Genomic DNA, 21,566 nt, shown 5'->3' with positions numbered 1-21,566 from the left:
AAACGAAGAAATATATGTCGGCACCATTGTTGACGTTTTTGTGACGACTGTCATCAAACTGAAAAGTAATATATCTTAACGGAAAAGAAAAAGCGATTTTTAATATATGTCGACATGTTGCCGTCTGTGTCATGCTGGGCGGTGTATGATACATCACGACGCGATTTAAAAAAAAAAATCTCTGCATTTTCCCGCGTGTGTGTGTGAATGTTCTCAATTATTGCTGACACGAGTCTAAAACCATCGATAAAAATGAAATCAGATGGTGAGTTAGATTGGAGATAAAGGCGTGAGAGAGACTCAATGACCTTGAAGTTACAGGCCTTTGTTACAGGTTACAGGTTACTTTCATCGGATTTTCTTCCAGTTTTTTTTCAACCGAGTCTAAAACTATGTTAGCGACTGTGAAAAATGAAATGATATATCGAATTTGATTTGAAATAAAACTGTGTGAGAGAGGAAGACACCACGGGCCTACAAAATAGGCCTCAAAGCTATGTGAGTTAATAAAATGGTGGATATTTGTTTATATGAAGGCTCTCCCAGAATGGGTGGAGCTATGGTTCCCAGAATGGGTGGAGCTTTGAGGTTTTGTCTTCTCTGCAAGAACAAGAAGAAGAAGAAGAAGAAGAAGAAGAAGAAGAACAACAACAACAACAGCAGCAGAGGGCACTATGAGCAGCGTCTGCGACGCGGCTAAAAACGAAGAAATATCTCTTGGCAATTTCCTGAAACTCGTTGAAATTCGATGAAATTCGCTCGGTGAATTCACTCGGTGTATCGGTGAAATTTTTCATTTGGGCGGTGTATAATTGCTTCGAACGAAATATCTCTTAGCAATTTCCCGTCTGTGTTCCATGTCCCTGCACACGTGAAATGGAGTTTGTTTTTGCACACGTGAAATGAACACGTGAACCTTTACTTCCTAATGTTGAATGAAATAAAAACGAAGAAATATATGTCGGCACCATTGTTGACGTTTTTGTGACGACTGTCATCAAACGGAAAAGTAATATATCTTAACGGAAAAGAAAAAGCGATTTTTAATATATGTCGACATGTTGCCGTCTGTGTCATGCTGGGCGGTGTATGATACATCACGACGCAATTTTAAAAAATATATCTCTGCATTTTCCCGCGTGTGTGTGTGAATGTTCTCAATTATTGCTGACACGAGTCTAAAACCATCGATAAAAATGAAATCAGATGGTGAGTTAGATTGGAGATAAAGGCGTGAGAGAGACTCAATGACCTTGAAGTTACAGGCCTTTGTTACAGGTTACAGGTTACTTTCATCGGATTTTCGTCCCGTTTTTTTTCAACCGAGTCTAAAACTATGTTAGCGACTGTGAAAAATGAAATGATATATCGAATTTGATTTGAAATAAAACTGGGAGAGAGAGCAAGACACCACGGGCCTACAAAACAGGCCTCAAAGCTATCCGAGTTAATAAAATGGTGGATATTTGTTTATATGAAGCCTCTCCCAGAATGGGTGGAGCTACTCTCTAAACGGAGTAAGCCACACCCCCGGACAGACGGACAGAATCACCTTCGCCTATTTATAATAGAGATGTGTGTGTTGTTGCTGTCGATTGGCCCCTTGTCTCTCCTGCACAAACAGAGCAGCGGCACAGAATATATAGGAAAGGAAGTCTACCGACTTCCGGATAATATTCCAACATTGCCACACCCATATAGGTCTAATTGGCCCTTCGGCAAATGTGTCTAGCGGCCCCACCCTCATCAGGCTGATTGACAGTCAGTCCCTCCCGGCACCCCTCTGTTTCCTTCCTATTCCTTTGCGAAGAAATGCAGTTTTGCCTACTTTTGTGGAATATTTCAAATTTTTGATTAGTTTTCACCTTCCCACTATAAAATGCAGTGGATTTGTGTTTAAACCAAATTCGTAGCTTAAACCGATTTTGAGTTAGTCTCTTAGAAAATAATGATAATAATAAAAAAGAATAGCAAATGGGCACTTTTGTGTCTCTTATTTTTCTAGTTCAGTGATGATGTCCCAGAGTTTAATGAGTGTTATTGAATGGGAAATTCTCTGCAGTTGACTGGTTAAATGTAATTTATTGGTTTATAAGTTTTATACTGGTAGATTTTGTTTGAGGATTTATGTTGTATTGAGCTAATGTGGTGTCTGGGCCATCCCCATATAATAAATCTAATGACTGCTTGATTATTCCGTATGCATCCTGTGGCTGCTGGTTGCATCATTGATGGGAGTGTGCCGCTTATGCTTGGATGTGCTGCTGCAGTGCCCCTGTTTCCAATAAGCTGGTACTCATTTTTCCGACCTCGAAAGGATGACAGGCTGAGTCGACCTTCCTGGTGTTATTTAACGACACGACAGGGTCTCAAACCTAAGACCCTAAGATCTTAAAGCAGCCACATTAACCGTTAAGTAAACACCAGGCTTTTTGGGTGCTGATGCTGCGATTTATTTCGGCTTTACAGGTTCAAATGAGTACAAGGGCATTCTGAAAATTAATGCCTCATACCTGTTTAACTTCAAAACGAGTAAGGATATTTGATTGAAAAAAAGATTGAAACAACAACCTTTATTCTACCATGGTTGGGGGTTTTACTTCTCAACATAATCACGACTGCAGTCAACACATTTCTGTTAATGTTCAGGTAGTTTTGTGATGCCGTCAATGATACAACTGCATTATCCTGACAGAACCGGTGCTTCACAGAGGCCTTGACATCCTCCTTAGGGAAGAGATGAAAATTTGATGAAGCTAAGTCGTGCATGTATGGTGGGTACTATAAGACGGTGAAGCCGAGGCGACAAATTGCTTCAGTCGTTCACGCACTTGCATGAGGCCATGCATTGTCGTGCTGTATCTGCATGTCAGCACTACCCTCTGAATCCGTGCCTTCAGTTTCTTTAGTGTCAATGTAGCGCTCAGCTCAGATGTTGAGGGCCTCCATCCATTGTTGGGAGAGCAGTGGCAACATGTCCAACGTAGAGAACTGTTTTTCATATGATAATGTTATCGATGACTTTGCCAATAGAAAAGTTTGTTTTGGAGAATCTTAACCTGTTGTGGAGAAAATCAATAGGAGGCATTAGTTTTCAGCATGCCCTTGTATATCATCTCAAATATGTTTGAGCGAACTTTTCTATTGGCGAAGTCATCAATGACGTTATCCTATAAAAAAAACAAAAAAAACCACCTTTAGAGGCCATTTTTCCCCGCAAAGCGGGGGTTGGCCTTTTTCAGGAACCATGGTTGTTGTTGTTTTTCGGTCCCCATTTTGAAGCAATGTTTTACGGCCGGATGCCCTTCCTGCCGCCAACCCTTTTTGCCGCCTTTAACGACAAACAGGGAATTACCAGTGAACTGGTACTCAATTAGCCGACCTCGGAAGGTATGACAGGCTGAGTCAACCCCCCTGGCGTTAATTCAGCGATCTACTGGGATTCGAACCCAGGATCCTAGGATCCTAAGCCGGCACCCTAGCCGCTACACCAACACCAGGGTTATCCTATAATAAAAAACAATTCAAAAGCTCAGACCCGATGGCAAGAAAAGCCAAGTTATTTAACCTTTCTTGGCTTAACGATGATCTTAAGTAATTTTTTACTCAGTTTAGACAAGAAATAGCTCTCTCGGCACTACAATTGGTATTAAACTAGAGAGCAAAGAAAAATGTGCAAAAAAAACGGGATTCCGGAGAGCGAGGAGAATGGCGTAGAAGCACAATGGGACATGGAGGCGAGAGTCGCCGCGAGGCATGCAGGTGGATTGGCAAGTGAATTGAGGCTCGTTGGATAGCGGAAACATGGGAGCCACAAAGCACGCACAATTCTGAGGCCTACAGGGTATGGAGATGGCGTTTCACAATTGAAACGGTGCGAACGGTGCCCAGAGTTCAGCTCAAAGCCCAGGAGAATCGGGAGCAGGACCCTGGAAAGTGAGGAAGACGGCATGGCTGGATAAGAGAAGCCCAAAGGGACTCAGAGGCAAAGTCTGCCGCAAGACACACGTGGGCCATGGATCCGGGGAGGCACCGGTAATCAGCTGCCGATGTCAGTGCATCCGTTTTGCATTGACGTCGGCAGCTGGTTATGTAAGAAGGGTCATAATAATAAGGGCTACATCCACTATGTCTTGGAAATGCTTTTCCAAGAAGTAAGAAGTACAATATTATGTGAATACAGGCAATTTTCATAAGTTATGGAATCACAGATATGGCCGATTTACCATCTTTGCCACCCTTAACTTCAGTTGCCGCCCTAGGCTGGGGCCTCATTGGCCTAACTGGAAATCTGGCCAAAGGTAGAGGAGCACTTACCTTTAAGGTATCTAATCTGGGTTTCATTCCCAACCTGATTATAAACTGTTGGATTGGTGCTTTGCAGGCAGGGTGTTGTTGAAGGAGGCCAGCACAAAGTGTGCCGTCCCTCGGAGGGACATTAAACTGGGAATCCTTTTTGCTGGCATTAGTTTGTGGACATCAAAGACCCCGTGGTGTCTTTCCTATAGAGTTTGTATTATGAAATGAGATAACCCACATGTATCAAATGAAACAACATAACCTTGTGTTTTTTCCAGGTGGGGGCTCTGAACGCATCGTTTTTCGCTCTCAGGGGCTACCATGTGGATCTGTATGAGGCCAGGGGTGGTATGTACGGTTCTATTAATTGATATTCCTGAAACACAATGTATGCTTTTGTTTCTCTCATTCTTTACCAATAAATCAAATGTACCATACTTTTGGCAGTGCCGGTGCTGCCAAAGCAGTGTCTTGACAAAGGTTGTGCTAAGAGTTTTTGGTTATTCTGGATTGGTTTGCCGATTTATTCCCAGCAGTCAGTGAGGGCAGTAATTTGGATTTGGGACAGGGTGCTGGTGATAAATCGCCTAGTCTTCGCAAAGACCTCTTTATCATCCATCAATACCCCTGGTGTTGTATTATCAATACCAATACCCCAACCCTGGTGTTGGGCTAGCGGCTAGGGTGCCGGCTTAGGATCCTAGGATCCTGGGTTCGAATCCCGGTCGATCGCTGAATTAACGCCAGGGGGGTTGACTCAGCCTGTCATCCTTCCGAGGTCGGCTAATTGAGTACCAGTTCACTGGTAATTCCCTGTTTGTCGTTAAAGGCGGCAAAAAGGGTTGGCGTCAGGAAGGGCATCCGGCCGTAAAACATTGCTTAAAAAGGGGGACCGAAAAACAACAACAACCACGGTTCCCGAAAACGGCCAACCCCCGCGTTGCGGGGAAAAATGGCCTCTAAAAAAAAAATACCCCCAGTGCTGGCAGATGTGTTCTCCGGCGTAACGTCCTTTTGACGGACGGCGCACACATTGATGCCTCGCCCTACATATGAAACACCTGAAAGATGACAGTTTATAGCTGGTTTGGAATTCAAACTCAGGATAGACAACTCAAAGGTGAGTGAGTATGCATACCACAAAAGCATCTTGCCAGCATTGTGTTCTGCATAACCACTATAATCATCAAACGTAAATGTCATCTGTCAGCGATAAGGTTATGAAAGCATTTGTGAATAAACAATTACAGGTAACGCCAGATACACATTATGAGGGAGTCATAGATTGAGGGAAAGTTGAATGTTTGGAGTGTAATGGAGTGTTTTTTTGTATACATGGTCGAGGATCATATGAGAGCTAACACATAGAACATATAATAAAAGGAGTGGGAGACAAAAGGGGGAAAGAGAGCGAAGCACAACAACAGTAGGGAACAGGGACATCAGGAGATCTGTGGAAGGGAAAGGGCTGGTATGGGATACACGGGATAAGCAAGATGGACACTGCAAGGACTTTCAGGAAAGAAAACGGAATTTGAAGAAGGTAGGTTTGGGGTGTATTAACGGGGTTCGAAAATGTCAAGATTTTGGATGGGGGAAGATAGGAGATGGTGGTAAACAGCTGTTTTAAAGACCTGGAGGGAGGAGTGAGAATGAAGAGAGTGGGGGAGTTTGTTCCAGAGGTGGGACAAAAGAGGAATGAAAGAGTGAAGGTGAGTAGCGAGTCTTGATTTGAGCAGTTTCACCAGAAGAGAGTTGCTGGCAGATCTTTTGCTTCCTGCAGGAATATTTGGGGGACAGAGCACAGACAGAGCAGGGGGTGCTAGGCGGTAGAAAATAGAAAGATCCCCAACCTGCCTGCGGTGAGAGAGAGTGAAAGACCCTCAGAATCAGATTCGTAGTGGGAGATACCAATGATTCTAAAAGCCTTGGTTTCTACAGCATGAAGCTGTGCTAGGTGTGAGGCAGGAACACCATCCCAGAGGGGAGAGCAGTACTCCATCAAGTTGCAGATGAAAGCTTTGTATGTGGTGAGGAGCTCAGTAGAGCCAAGGAAGGACTTCACACGAGGGAGGATGCCCAGACGACGACTGGCTTTGGAGGCCAGCTTGGAAATGTGGTTTTCCCAGGAAAGATCATGGCAGATAGTGAGACCAAAAAGCTTGAGTGACAGAACCTCTTCGAGAGGATTGTTGAGAAAGTAGATGGTAGGGTTTTCCAGACGGTCCTTTCGCAGATACATAGTGAGGGTGTGAGATTTGTCAGGATTTAAAGACATGTTCCACATGTTTTTTTTTTTGTTTTTTTTGTATACAAGATCGAGGCTCGTGAAAGAGCTAACATTAATCACACAAAAAGTCAAACCGACACATAAAACACAAAATAAGGGGAGCGGTAGACAAGATGGGGAGAGAGGGGGAAGGACACAAACACAACATTTGAGAGCAGGGACATCGAGAGAACTGTGGGAGGGAGAGGGCTTGGGGGGAGGTGGGAGAGGTATAAAACATATGGACACTGCAAGGACTTCCAGGAAAGAAGTTGGAATTTCCAAAAAATGTATCTGGGATGAATTAGTGGGGGTAGAAAAGATCAAGGTTTTGGATGGGGGAAGATAAGAGATGGTGGTGAACAGCTGTTTTAAAGACCTGGAAGAAGGTGTGGGATTGAAGGGAGTGGGGGAGTTTGTTCCAGGTAGATGGGAGGGTTGTCCAGATAGTCTTTTCAGAGAGACCTAGTGAGAGTGTGAGATTTGTCAGGATTGAAAGACATGTTCCACTTGTTTGACCAGTCTGTGATTTTGTCCAGGTCTGCAGAGAGTGAGGAGGCTGCAGACTGCCGATCTGAGGGATGAGGAATGGAGCGGCAGAGAGTGGAGTCATCAGCAAAGAGATAGAGAGGATTTTCCAGAGAGATGGAGAGATCATTAATGAAGACCAGAAAAAGCACAGGGCCCAGAACACTACCTTGGGGAACTCCAACCAGAACAGGAAGGGGAGATGAGAGAAATCCATTCAGGCCCACACGTTAACTACGACCAGAGAGGAAGTCCACAAGCCAAGTGTAGAGATTTCCATGGATACCATAGGAGGAGAGTTTGGTGAGCAGAGCTGGGTGCCAGACCGTATCGAAGGCACGTGATATGTCGAGGGAGACAGCTCTGATTTCCTGTTTGACATTGAGGACCTCCATCCATTGTTGAGACAGCAGAAGCAACATGTCCAGAGTAGAATGACCTGGTCTGAATCCAAATTGATGATCGGAGATCAAGCCATTGGAGAAGAGGAAGGATTTGATATCCGAAGCAATGATGGATTCTATGACTTTGCTGATAATTGGGAGCAGGCTGATTGTCTGTAATTGCAAGGATCTGTTTTTGCACCTTATTTGTGTGAAGCGGTAATGTTTGCTGATTTCCAAGATGCTGGTAGATGACCTTGAACATAAGAGAGGGTGAAAAGAACAGAGAGAGGGTGAGATCGAGTGGCAGAGCAGGATTTTATGACCCGTGGGCTGATGCCGAATGGTCCAGTTGCAGAATCAGAGTTGAGGTTTGACAAAAACTTCTCCACCTTGTCAGGAGAGAAGGACACGGAGTCCAGGAGCAGTTGGGTTCGACTGGGAAAGGTGGGAACAGAGAGAGATGGGTTTGGGACACAAGATTTTGAGGCAAACACAGAGTTGAGGCATTCAGCTTTGTCACGTGCAGTGTCAACTGTGTAGCCCTTTGAGGTAAGGGAGGGGATGGAGGGGGAACAAACACCAGAAACGGATTTGACCATACGCCACCAGGATTTGGAGGAAGGAGACAGGTTTGAGAGTTCATTCTTGAGTGTGGAGAGATAGTGCTTCCTGGCACTCCTGAGGGTAGACATACACTTGTTCCAAGCTTGGTGGAAGGAACTGAGATTGCCTTCAGTTGGATTTGCCTTCCAAGAGGCAAAGGCAAGTTGTTTCAGGGCAACTGCCTCACCACAAGATTCAGTGTACCTTGGACAGGAAGAAGAGTAAGACGACTGAAGACGAGATGGGATAAATCTGTGCATGAGAGAGAGCAGTTTGCTTTGGAAGAATTTCCAGTAAGTATTGATGTCAGAGGCAGTCGAGATGGGAGACCAGTCCAGATGATTGATGGCTGCTTGCAGACTGTGCCAGTCGGCCTGAGTGAAATGCCAGACTCGTCAATGCGGAGGAGGCTCTCTGAGAATGGCCAGAGAGATGTCCACTTTAACAAGCACATGATCAGAAGAACCGATTGGATCAGAAGAATTGCAGCAGACATTTGCAGGGAAGTTTGTGAATTTTGACCAGCTTGTGATTTGACCAGCTTGTGATTTTTTCCAGGTCTGCAGAGAGTGAAGAGGCTGCAGACTGCTGATCTGAGGGTTGAGATATGGAGCGGCAGAGAGTGGAGTCATCAGCAAAGAGATGGAGAGGATTTTCCAGAGAATTGGGAAGATCATTGATGAAGATTAGAGAAAGCACAGGGCCCAGAACACTGCCTTGTGGAACTCTAGCCTAGACCAAAAGAGATGAAAGACCGTATCGAAACCACGACAGATGTCAAGGGAGACGGCTCTGATTTCCTGTTTGGCGTTGAGGACCTCTATCCATTGTTGAAACAGTAGAAGCAGCATGTCCTGAGTAGAATGATCTGATCTGAACCCAAATTGATGATCTGATGAGATCAAGCCATTGGAGAAGAGGAAGGATTTAATTTCATAAGCATTGATGGATTATATGACCTTGCTGATGATTGGGAGCAGGCTGATTGGTCTATAGTTGCAAGGATCTGTTTTTGCACCTTTTTGTGTGAAGCAGTAATGTTTGCTGATTTCCAAGCAGATGGCAGATGGCCTTGAGCAAAAGAGAGGGTGAAGAGAGTACAAAGAGGGTGTGATAGAGTGGCACAGCAGGATTTTAGGACCTTTGGGCTGATGACATTTATATGGCACTGATGCTGTGTTAAATTAATTGATTGGATAACTGGGCTTTTTTAAAAATGTAGGACGTAGGCTTGTGGAAGACCTAGGACACAGAACAGATCAGGACACAACATAACAAAGGGAACAGCAGGAGAAAGGGGAAACCAATAGCAGGACAGAGGGAGAGGTTAGACGAGATGGACAACAAGGGTTGCAGGTAACGATGAGGGGCAAGGGAGGACAAGATGGATACATAAGCAAAATTTTGAGAGGGGTGGTTGCGGTTTAACGGGTATAGAAAAGATCATTGTTTTGGATGGGGGATGACTTGAGATGGTGGTGAATAGCTGTCTTGAAGAGCCAGAGAAAAGAATTGGATTGAAGAGAGTGTGGAAGGCAGTTCCACATGTGGGAAAAGAGAGGAATAAATGAGTGGAGGTGAGTATAGGTTCTGGATTTCGGCAGTTTCACTGGAATGGGGGTTTCACTGCTGGATCACGTGCGTTTTATTTTATTTGGCACAACTTCGGGACGAGGTACCCTTAAAATGGGCCTCACATAATAATTAAGCAGCGAAAACAAATATTCACAGATTCAGATAACACTCTGAAGATCGGTATTTATTGTCAACACAAACCTCTAGATTTTGGACTTTGCTGTGAACATTAATCACAATGAGAGTGAACTGTATGCCGAGCGATGCGACCTTTACTAGTCATTGTTAAATTCCTCCAGTCAGCACAGATCATGAGATATCCACGATCACAAAGTGTAAGCCTTCCCCAACCCTCCCTTGGCGATCGCTAATGACTTAACCTTGGCCTCGATCAAATGATGGCCATAATATCTTTGGACTGTCATATGTCCTTGACCTTCAACATATACAGTCATGGCCAAAAATATTGGCACCCTTACCCTTTTTTCAAATAATGCACCATTTCTTCCAGAAAATTGTTGAAATTAAAAAATCTTTTGGTATCCACAATGTATTTCTTTGGTTTGCAGTGGAAAAAAACCCCCAAAAAGATGAAAAAATTACTAAATCTTAGCTTATTCCACACAGATATCCTAAAATGGCCCGGACAATATTATTGGCACCTTTTAGAAGTTGTTAGAAATAATTGGATTTCAAGCAGGTGATTCTCCTTTACTTTGGCATTGAACTCACCAGTGGTGAGTTGCAGGTGCTTGCAATATAAAAATCACTCATTCAACCAGTTTAAATGGAGAAAAGGAGTCGTTCTGCTGTTTTGTGTCACTGTGTGTACCGCAATGAGCGTGGAGAAAAGAAAAAAAACCAGAGAATTGTCTGAGGAGGTCAAACACAAGATTGTAGCCAAGCATGGACAATCTCAAGGCTACAGGTCCATCTCCAGAGACCTTGATGTTGCTGTGTCCACCGTACACAATGTTATCATTAAGTTTAAGGCCCATGGCACTGTTGCTAACCTCCCTGGAAGTGGCCGCAAGAGAAAACTTGATCGAAAAATTGCAGCGAAGGATTATTATTTTTTTTGTATACAAGGATTTTTGAATGGTGGAGAAAGCACCCCAATCATCTACCAAACAGATTCAAGCTGACCTTCAGAAACAAGATAGAACAGTTTCAACTTGCACCATCCATCGCCAACTCAATGATAGGGGGTTCTATGGTAGGAGACCCAGGAGGACCCCTCTGCTGAGAGAGAGACATCATGCCTGACTGGAGTTTGCCAAAACACACCTGAAAAGCCAAAATATTTCTGGTAGAATGTCCTGTGGACAGATGAGACCAACTTAGAGCTTTTTGGTAAAGCACATCATCTCTATGTTTACAGAAAACAAAATGAAGCTGTTAAAGAAAAGAACACCTTCCCTACATTAAAACATGGAGGTTCAGTGATGGATTGGGGTTGCTGTGCTGCCTCTGGCACTGGGTGCTTCGAATGTGTGCATAGCATCATGAAATCAGGAGATTGCCAAGGCATTTTGGAGCGCAATGTTCAACTCAGTGTCAGAAAGCTGGGTCTCCGTCGAAGGTAATGGGTCCTCCAGCAGGACAATGACTCCAAACACACTTCAAAAAGCACCCAGGAATTGTTCAAGACAAAACGCTGGACTGTTCTGAAGTGGCCAGCAATGAGTCCAGATCTAAATCCCATTGAACACTGTGGGAAGATCTGAAAACAGCAGTTGGGAGAAGGCACCCTTCAAATCTGGGAGAACTGGAGCAGTTTGCACAAGAAGAGTGGGCCAAACTGCCAGTAAAGAGGTGTAGGTAGCTCATTCATGGCTATATGAAGCGCTTGACTGCAGTTATTTTGTCCAAAGTCTGTGCTGCCAAATATTAAGTCTCAGGTGTCAATAATTTTGTCAATGCCATTTCTTTTTATTTTCTGATTTAAAAGGATATATTAAGTTCTGAATCAAAAACAAAGGTTCTGTAATATTAACAGTGAAATATAGTCAGGGCCCTTAGGGATATTTTGGGGCCGTTTGGTTCAAATTCTTCCAAAAGCACCAAATTTGGCTCAGATGTTGCCCATGCCATACTCTTTCGATTTTTGACGGGCGCCAAGACGGGCGCCCCCCCTCCCCCCCCGGGGGGCCCCATATTGGCGAAATACTAAATGGCCGCCACCCGGATTAGAGGAAAATCAGTTAAATAACCAAAAGGGTTGGAATCATGTATGATACCACTTTTCAGGGGTTTTCGAGGTCGAGGAATCCAATTATGATGTTATTTTGATGATTCGAGGTCAAGGTCAACCCTCAAGGTCATCTTAAAGGTCATTTTTGAGTCAAGCATGTCGGTTTTTGAGTTTTTTGTCAAGATTTACGCGAGGTTCACCATTTTATGTTTCTGGGTTGAGTAATCGAACTCTGACCTTATTTTTGACAATTAGAGGAAATATTTACATGTCTATTTCCTAATTTTCAGGCATATGCAGTTCATCAGTCTAATTACAAAGGTACGGATTTTGATGTTTTATGAACTGTAGCCATATCCTTGTGTTTAATTTTTGTGCGATCATGATCCAGGTTCATGTATACATGATTGTATACATGTCATAAATATGACGTCATAGGTCATGTGACCTGGCGGCCATATTGGATTTATGAAAACCTTAAAAATGGATCCCTGCCTTCATTTTTCGATCGATTCATTTTGAACTTTGACCACTTATAGTACGCCATGTGATTGGATGCATATCCTAATTATGACGTCATAGGTCAGGTGACATGGCGGGATGGACCGGTATGGTCCCCGGATCATACCGCCCTTGGCGCCCGTCAAAAATCGAAAGAGTATGGCATGGGCAACATCTGCACCAAATTTGATGCTTTTGGAAGAATTTGAACCAAAATATCCCTAAGGGCCCTGACTAATAAAGAATTGTGGAGACCAAATACTTTTGTCAATTTCAACTTATTTTAGAGAAAATTGTGAGTTAGTTGAAAAAAGTGCAAGGGTGCCAATATTTTTGGCCACGACTGTAAGGATAGAGTTTGAATTAAGAAAATGTTCCCCCATCTATTAATCCATCCATAAAAGTCAACATCATGAAAATCAGAGGAAAATTATTCAAGTTATGGTACTACATTAAATTAGCGATTCTCTGTATGTATGTATGTATGTATGTAATATGTATGTATGTATGTGTGTATGTATGTAGTATGTATGTGTGTATGTATGTATGTGTGTGTGCATGTATTATGTATGTACGTGTGTGTGTGTGTGTATGGATGTGTGTATGTATGTATGTATGTGTGTATGTATGTATGTATGTATGCATGTGTGTATGTATGTATGTATGCGTGTTGGTATGTATGTATGCATGTTGGGATGGATGTATGTGTGTATGTATGCATGTTTGTATGTACGTATGTATGTACGTCTGAAAATCATCTTAAAAACCAATGTTTGCAAGATCTCCACCGAATTTTGCATACGTGCTGTAGTATCTGTGAAGAGGTGGGAGTGCGGGGGGAGGGAGGGAGGGGTATGTAGGCGAGACCTACGATTTACGCCCAATCTCCACTGAATTTTTCATATTTGCTGGTAGTTCCTCGGGTACTCTCCTTCCACCTTCCCTCCCTCCCCCCTAACTCCTCCACCACCACCTTCTTTTGAGTTGTTTGGGTCTGTGTCTCTGCATCTGTTGTTTCCATCTCACTTTCTATAGTTTATGGGCTATGAAATTCCTCTTTGAGCATTTGTCCACCTTCTGCAAGACTTTCTGCTGCAAAGTTACAGATGAAGACAATTTTGCTCTGGTGCCAGTCACGAGGGTGGTGAAATAACAGCTGTGGATATGTAAGCTGGAGACGCCTCTTCAGGGAAGTTGTCTTGTACAAGGGACTCCATCCTCTGCCATGTTATCCCTCATCCTTCTCACAGACAGGCAGCATCCCTTTCCTTCTCAGACCTTGACAAAATTAGAATCTAGTAAAGCACTTGGAATATGCAGTCGTTCAATCCTGAGAAATCCCACTCACTCACTCTCTTTCTCTCCGAAAGCACTGTACGGCAAATCCTCCCATCTACTTTTTCAACAACCCCCTCTCGAAGAGTTCAGTCACTCAAACTCTTGGGTCTCACTCTCAGCCATGATATTTTTTGGGGCAAGTCACATTTCAAAGTTGGCCTCCAAAGGCATGGTGCCAACTGGGCATCCTCCATCGTGCAAAGTCCTTTCTTGGCACACCTGAGCTCCTATCCACCTACAACGTTTTCATCTACAGCTTGATGGAGTACTGCACTCCCCTCTGGGCTGTCTCACCAGCCTCACATCTTGCTCAGCTTGACACCATGGAAACCAAGGCCTCAAAGATCACTGGAATCTCCCACGATGAAGCTGTGTCTATGGGCTATCACTTCGCCATTGCTGACAGGTCGGTGGTCTATCTGTCTTCTTTTGCCTCATTTCTGGTCTTGCATCCTCTGCCCTCTCCGTGTTGTGTCCCCCCCCCCCATCCCCTTCCCATTTATCTACAGGATGCATGCAGTTCACCAGCAACCCCCTCCAGGTTAAACTGCCAAAATCCAGAACCATGCTCACCTCCATTCCTCTTTTTCCCCACCTGTGGAGCTATGTTCCACACACTCTTCAATCTCATTCTTCCCTCCAGGTCTTCAAGACAGCTGTTCAACACCATCTCAAGTCATTCCCCATCCAAAACCATGATCATTTCTACACCCGTTAAACCATCCCACCCCTCCCCAAACTTTGCCTATGTGTCCATCTTGTTCATCCCTTCCTTTCTCCCCTACCACTCGTCGTTACCTGCATCCCTTGGTTGTCCATCTCTGCCGAATTTTTCCCTCTGTCCTGCTGTTGGTGTTCCCCTTTCTCCTGTTGTTCCCTTTGTTATGTTGTGTCATTATCTGTTCTGTGTCCCAGCTCTTCCACGAGGCTAGACCTTGTATATATAAAATAAATAATTTTTATTTTGCATTATGTTTATTTTTATTTTGCAATAATGTTTTGCTATGCATTGTGTTTTGCACTCTGTCAAAGCGTCTTTGGGCTCCCTGAAAAGCACTATATAAAATAAATGCATTATTATTATTATTATTAAATCTGCAGCTTTGACCTTTTGGATGATCATTTAATTCAATTGATTTAATAGAAGTGTTTATTTTTGGAAATTATCATTCCATGTACTTTTGAACAGAAATGGGTGAAGGCCACCGAGTACTTGGTGTTTAATGTCCCTGTTTGTGTTTTCCGGGTCAGATACCGAGGGTAGACTCTGTAGCAAAACGTATACTTTACTTCAATTGCTTCACAGTCCGATTGGCCAATGTGTAACAGTAGTTCTGTGTTTGTTCCTGTCTCTAGCTGCCTGCTTCAATCTTGCAGCTCATATGGTTGTGCTGTTAGGGTTCGGATTAGAGCTTGTTTACGCCTTCTAAAAGAACAGACTTTTCTGCTTGTCCATTTGTCTTTGTGGCAAATGATACACACCGCTGGTGGTACATGCTTTGAGCATTGTTGTTGAGATGCGAGGTCAGCACTGGATCACAGTAGAGGAAGGCTGCTTCTTCTTCAGACGCTCGTCATCGTCACTGCTCTTCTCTTGATCAGCAACTGCCCAGGAATTCAGAAGAAATGTTTGTTCGGCCATGTAGTTATAGTTTGGCGTTTACACGCCAACCAAAAGTAGCAGCAAGGATTAAGAAATACAACGCTGTCATTGTTAGTACTGAATTTACAATATAACTTTGTTGACCTCATTAGCACGTCCCCCCACGCAGCAGGAGATGGGGATTTGCAATCACTTTTGTGTGTGTGTGTGTGTGTGTGTGTGTGTGTGTGTGTGTGTGTGTGTGTGTGTGTGTGTGTCTGGGCCATAAAAGTTTTACCATTTGAGCTTTCGTCATAAAATTTTCAACAAAGCGTTACTATGATAATATGAAGACAAATTAATAATTTGGTTAAGAGGTCAAAGGTCAACGCCACAAAAAATCGTCTATTTTCATCAAATTGACCTGAAATTTAAGCATTTGTATTTTGGGTCACTGAATTGGTTCACTAATCAAAAGCTAGAAGCCGATTTTTTTTTCCATCAAAAGGTCAAATTTAAAGGCTGCATAAAATCATCAATTTTCTCTTCCGATCGCCATGAAATTTTAAGAATTTGCATGTTGGTTCACATTTTAATGCCTTCTGAGCTTATTTCATGATGCTTTCAAATTAAACAAAATATAGAGTCTCCACAGACTACACGATAGTGATAAAGCAAAAAAAAAAAAACAGATAAAATGTGAATAAGCTATATTAACAGAGAAAATCAGATGATTCTCAGTTGCATAAGTATTCAAACTATTTGCCCTAATTTACCCTAAATCACTTCAGCCGTAAATTATTTATTTGAAAGGTTACAAAATAAATGTAATAGGTTTCTCCTGTATGTAATCAGTGGTTTAACTTAAAAATGAAACTCCACTTATCTAGAAGTTTTTAGGTGCGACTCACTTGGTCAACCAACAAGGCAAACATGAAGACCAAGGAGCTTTCCAAAGAAGTCAGACATAAAATGTTGGAGAAGCACCGTTCAGGAGAGGGCTATAAGAATATTTCAGTCACTCATTATCCCTTTGAGTACAGTGAAATCCATCATTAGGAAGTGGAAGAAATATTATACCACCCAGACTCTACCCAGATTAGGTCGCTCACCCAAACTCAGCAGCCAGGCAAGCACTCAGCAGTCACTGTAAATCCAACAATGACTTTGAAAGATCTGCAAGGCTCTTTGTCTAAGATGGGGGTCAGTGTTTACCAATTAACAATATCCCATTCCCTTCACAAAGATGGTGTCTATGGATATGTGGCAATAAACAAGCCATTACTGAAAAAGATGCATCCAAAAGCTCATCTGGATTTTGCGAAAAGCATATTAATGATACTTTAGGCATGCGAAGGAAAGTTTTGTCATCAGACGTGACAAAAATTTAACTTTTTGGTTTAAATTCAGTGTTACGTCTGGCGCAAGCCTAACACTGCAAACCACCCAGTTAACACCATCCCTATTGTTAAGCATGGTGGTGGTAGCATCATGTTATGGGGCTGCTTTTCATCAGCAGGGATTGGCAAGCTTATCAGGATATAAGGGACAATGAATGGTGCAAAGTCCACTAACTCTACTTCTTCCTCTACATAACATGGAAGCTCCAGCTCGCCGTTGCTTCCTTCCCGGTTCAACAGCTCTTTGAAATATCTTTCCCATACATTCAATACTGCCCACCCCACTCTGTCACTAGCCTAAGCCACCATTCTTAGTCACTGCTCCTTCCTCCCCTTCATGTCCTTACTACGCTCATCTCTGTCGCAAGCCAATTTATAGATCATTTTCTTCCCACCATCTTCTTCCAACTTGTACAACTCCCCTTCCATATCATTATTTGCCTTGTCCACAGCTCTCTTTGCTGCTTTCTTATTTTGCCGATACAGGTGCAGCCACCCCACATTCAGTTGTCCCCCTCTACCCATGATCTTCTCGATCCTCTTCCAAACTTCCTTTTCACCAACTGCCTTCGCTACTTCCTTCATCCACCATATCTGATTTCTGTTTGATGTATATGATTCACCATATCTGATGTTTATGACTCCTATCAGTTTCAGAGGATTTTAATTTGTCGTCTCTCTTTGGCAGCCTTGGCCCTCTCAAACTTGTTTCTGTGAGTGAAGCAGACGTAGCAAGATCGATGGCACCCAGCATTACTTACTGCTGATGTAAGCCTGCTGATGATGATGTAAGCCATTACCCAGCCTGCTGATGTCAAGCAGGTGCTCTCTGCCACTGATCTTGGTTCTTACATTTGGCCAGAAGTTATCTGACTATTTCTAAGTGTGCTCCCCTCAAAACCTTCCATTTTTTTTATCATGCTCGATATGTGTATGCAAATGAGTTTAAATGTTTGTGACACGCAACTGGCCCAACTAGTCTAAAACCCAACTAGTCCCAAATCATGTCGCCCCAACGAAATATTTGAGGCTAACTTACTCTCAAGAATTCCACTTTTGCAAGGGGAAAACAGCCAAATGTTCATTTTGTCAGAATTTTATGGTCTACCAAGGTGAAGAGCACATATCACTTTCTAGACAGATTTTGGTACTGCGTGCCATGGACTATTGCTCAGCTTGACACCGTGGAAACTAAGGCCTTCAAGATTATTGGAGTCTATGAGCCTATGACTTTCCCATCACAGACAAGACAAGTGGTCTCTCTGTTTTCTACCGCCTCCTTTCTGGTCTTGGCACACTCTACTATTTTCGTGCTTTCTCCCCCCAGGTTTCTGCAGAGAGTATGCCGTCCACCAGCAACACCCTCCTCGTGAAACTCCCAACATCAAGGATCACTGCTCACCTCCACTCATTAGTTCCTCTTTTTTTTGTGGAACCAGGTTCCACATCCTCTTCAATATCATTCTTCTCTCCAAATCTCCATGGCAACTGTTCACCAACATCTCAGATAATCCCCCAACCAAAACCATGATCCTTACTCTGCCTTATACCCCACCTCCCCCATCTCTTTCCAAATTTTCATTTTTTCCTTCCTGAGAGTTTCCTTCTGAATCTGTCTTATCCACCCTATGCCTCCTCCCCTCCCCCTAATTCCTCCCCCTATCCATTATTTGGCCAAGTCTCCCTCTATTTTGCCCTTCAACTCTGCTGTTGGTGTTTCCCCACTCTCTCTACTGTTCCTTGTGTTCTGTTGCGCCCTGATCCGTTCAGTGTACTCGTTCGCTTCCACGACCCTTGACCTTGTGTACAAAAAGAAAAGTGTATGACGAGGCGTCAATGTGTACCGTCCTTTGGAATGACGTTAAATTGGGTGTCCCGTCTGCCGGCATTAGTTGTTGGACGTTAAATATCCCACGATGTCTTTCATGTAGAGAAGGCAGTTATCTCGGTGCACCCTGAACAAATCCCCACGCTAACCTACAGGGGGCACTGCATCAGCAACACCGCCGCCCCTCAGTAATATTGCAGCCAGCGGGATAACTTTGTAATTGCATCACATTCCAATATGCATTCACTAACAACAATAACGACAGTATTCCATTGTTTGTTTTTCAGATATCCGGTTGGCCAAACATGTCCGAGGGAGAAGCATAAATCTGGCATTGTCTCACCGAGGCAGACAGGCTCTGGCTTCTGTGGGACTTGAGGAGAAGGTCTTGTAAACCCAGAATTTTGGTAACACTTTTGAAAAATGTGTACTCATGTCACTTTGGAGGAAACAGGCTGCAGAATATATCACTGATTTCCTTTAAGCTGCTTGTGCGTAGGTTCAAATGCTGATTGAGTCAAATCTGAATACAACTACAATTCTGATGCCAATGCAAATGATGGTGTAGTCTCACAGTACACACACCCATTCAAGGGTGAGTAAAGCATGCTGTACCAGCTGTAATTGTGCAGTTGGTTGTTATTGGCATAAAGGTTGTTGGGTTAGTACCAGGCGCACATCCACTCCTGATGGAGCAGGTGGGGATATGTAGCTAGATTGTGATCATAGAATAGAATGGACCATGTGACTACGTCGGTTACATTACTCTTGTATCAGGAAAGTTGTCAGCGTAAGTCATCTTGTTAAACGTGCACTGAGGAAGCAGTGAGGGTTAACCTTAAGACAGTATGGACGATGGAGTACGTTTGTTGTGTAAAACTTCCCGTTTTCGAGCGAGGCCGGATGAGGACTTGAGCACAAAGGCACATCTAGGAGGAAACAGCACGGACTGTTTGGTCGGCGCACTGCAGGCCGTGATGCATAGGCGTAGTTTGACTTCTCTATTTGGGGGGGGCAAGGGGTTAATATTTATGATGGGTAGCTAGGTCTGACTTCCAAAATTACCGTTTGTTGGTGTGGTTACAGTTTACGTGAAATCAAAAATGCAGTTTACGTTCATTATTGTTACTCACGTTTAAATACGGGATGTTTTTATCTTAATGGTAATCTACTTAAAAAATTAAGGTGGGGGCATTGCCCCTCCTTCCCCCCCCCCCCCCTCAAACTCCGCCGACGCCGTGGTGGTAAGGTCGGATGCATAACCATTAAGAGGGGGCATGAGAATTTTTATCCGGGCCAGCCTGTGCAGCAGATTGGGTGGAAGATGGCATACCCACAGCTGCGGGCGGCCAATGATAGGGACCCGCCGTGTATAGAGGTTGTCCCAAACTTTACAAGAGTTGTAGCCACGCTGCACATGGCAGTTGGGGTTGGAGCCAGGCCTCCCTCTCTTCAGCATCACTCTCTTCATCACCATACCTCTCCTCATCCCTCATCACCATACCTCTCCTCATCCCCAGCCCTGTGCCACAGCAGCCCTGTGCAGCAACAGCCTTGTGCAGCACCAACCTTGTGCAGCACTAGCCTTGTGCAGCACCAGCCCTTTCCAACAGTAGCCCTGTGCAGCACCATTCCTGTACCGCAGCAGCCTGGTGCAGCACCAGCCTTGCCCCGCAGCAGGCCTGTGCAGCACCGGCCATGTGCAACACCAACCCCGTGCAGCACCAACCCTGTGCAGCACCAACCCCGTGCAGCACCAGCCCTGTGCAGCACCAGCCCCGTGCGACATCAGCCCCGTGCGACATCAGCCCTGTGCGACATCAGCCCTTTGCGACATCAGCCCTTTGCGACATCAGCCCTTTGCGACATCAGCCCTTTGCGACATCAGTCCTGTGCGACATCAGCCCTGTGCGACATCAGCCCTGTGCGACATCAGCCCTGTGCGACATCAGCCCTTTGCGACATCAGCCCTGTGCGACATCAGCCCTGTGCGACATCAGCCCTGTGCGACATCAGCCCTGTGCGACATCAGCCCTGTGCGACATCAGCCCTTTGCGACATCAGCCCTGTGCGACATCAGCCCTGTGCGACGCCTGCCTGCGTGGGCCATACCGGACCCAAACCCAGCTCGTGCCTTGGTCAAGCCCTTTCTCATTCTCCATTGTTTTGCGAGTTCCGGTATTTATTTTTGGTGCATAGTGGGTTATTTCTGTCCTTGTACATAAGTTTGTTTGAGTGTCCTCTCATCCCTCAATGTGTCTGTCGACCACTTGGTTCGTCCATTTTATTGATAGCATCACAGCTACCCTTATCCCTGTATTTCTTTTCATAAACTCCGTTTGAACTACTAGAGACATTTTCCCACCTTTTGCCTCCCACGTGTTGCACCGCCAAGTTCGGCATCAGTTTGGAGCGATTCATGGGGTTTTACAAATTGTCATGAACATTTAAGTGAATGCAGTTTGAGTTTGATAAGCTCGGCGATCTTCAGGAGTAGCAAAAACTCCTGGCATGACGGGTGACACGAGTGAGACCCGTTGACATGACAATATACCCACCCAACCCCCCATCTTCTCCACCCCTCACTCCCAACGTCCACCAAGCATACATCATAAAGATAGCCTTTTAGTGGGTCGAGCAGATTGTACTTGGTGGTGATTGAATTTACGCTATAGACATAGATTTGAATCCCTGCCTGATTTTCCTTTATTTGTACGTCTCTCATGTAACGTATGGAGAGTAACTTTCCATAATACATGAGGTATGTCTGTACAATGTCCTCCATAATTGTCACTGTTGCGGACCTGTGAGTTCATCTGGGTTCATGTGTGCAGGTCATCAGGCACGGCGTGCCAATGCATGCGCGCATGATTCACTCCCTCAGTGGGAAGAAGATGTCTATCCCCTACGGGAAGAAAGACCAGGTATGTTTAATCATAACTTTAATTTAAAATTTCCTTTAAATAAACGAGCCTTTTTGAAGAAAAAAAACAAACTTATTGAAGCATTTCATGCGATATCTTTTTTGCCTCACTCTCTTGTGCATTTATTTTGATTTTTTAT

General features: G+C 44.1%; 1 protein-coding gene across 3 annotated transcripts in view; it reads left to right on the top strand.

The window, feature by feature from the left end:
- Nucleotides 1-21,566, top strand: part of KMO (kynurenine 3-monooxygenase) — a 59,330-nt gene that overhangs the window by 4,963 nt on the left and 32,801 nt on the right. The window contains exons 2-4 of one of the 3 annotated variants that reach the window (XM_078779080.1): nucleotides 4,578-4,647; nucleotides 18,791-18,910; nucleotides 21,338-21,427. In XM_078779080.1, the coding sequence (XP_078635206.1) occupies nucleotides 21,359-21,427 (69 nt within the window). In that variant the 5' untranslated portion in view covers nucleotides 4,578-4,647; nucleotides 18,791-18,910; nucleotides 21,338-21,358. The remainder of the gene's footprint in view (nucleotides 1-4,577; nucleotides 4,648-18,790; nucleotides 18,911-21,337; nucleotides 21,428-21,566) is intronic. The other 2 variants (XM_068115558.2, XM_068115556.2) reach the window with 2 other exon arrangements.

This window comes from Myxine glutinosa, chromosome 5, assembly GCF_964187855.1.
Source record: "Myxine glutinosa chromosome 5, kmMyxGlut1.1, whole genome shotgun sequence".
In the NCBI taxonomy this organism is placed as follows: domain Eukaryota; kingdom Metazoa; phylum Chordata; class Myxini; order Myxiniformes; family Myxinidae; genus Myxine; species Myxine glutinosa.
Note: the sequence above shows the minus strand (reverse complement) of the source record. Positions and strands in the feature narration are given on the sequence as shown.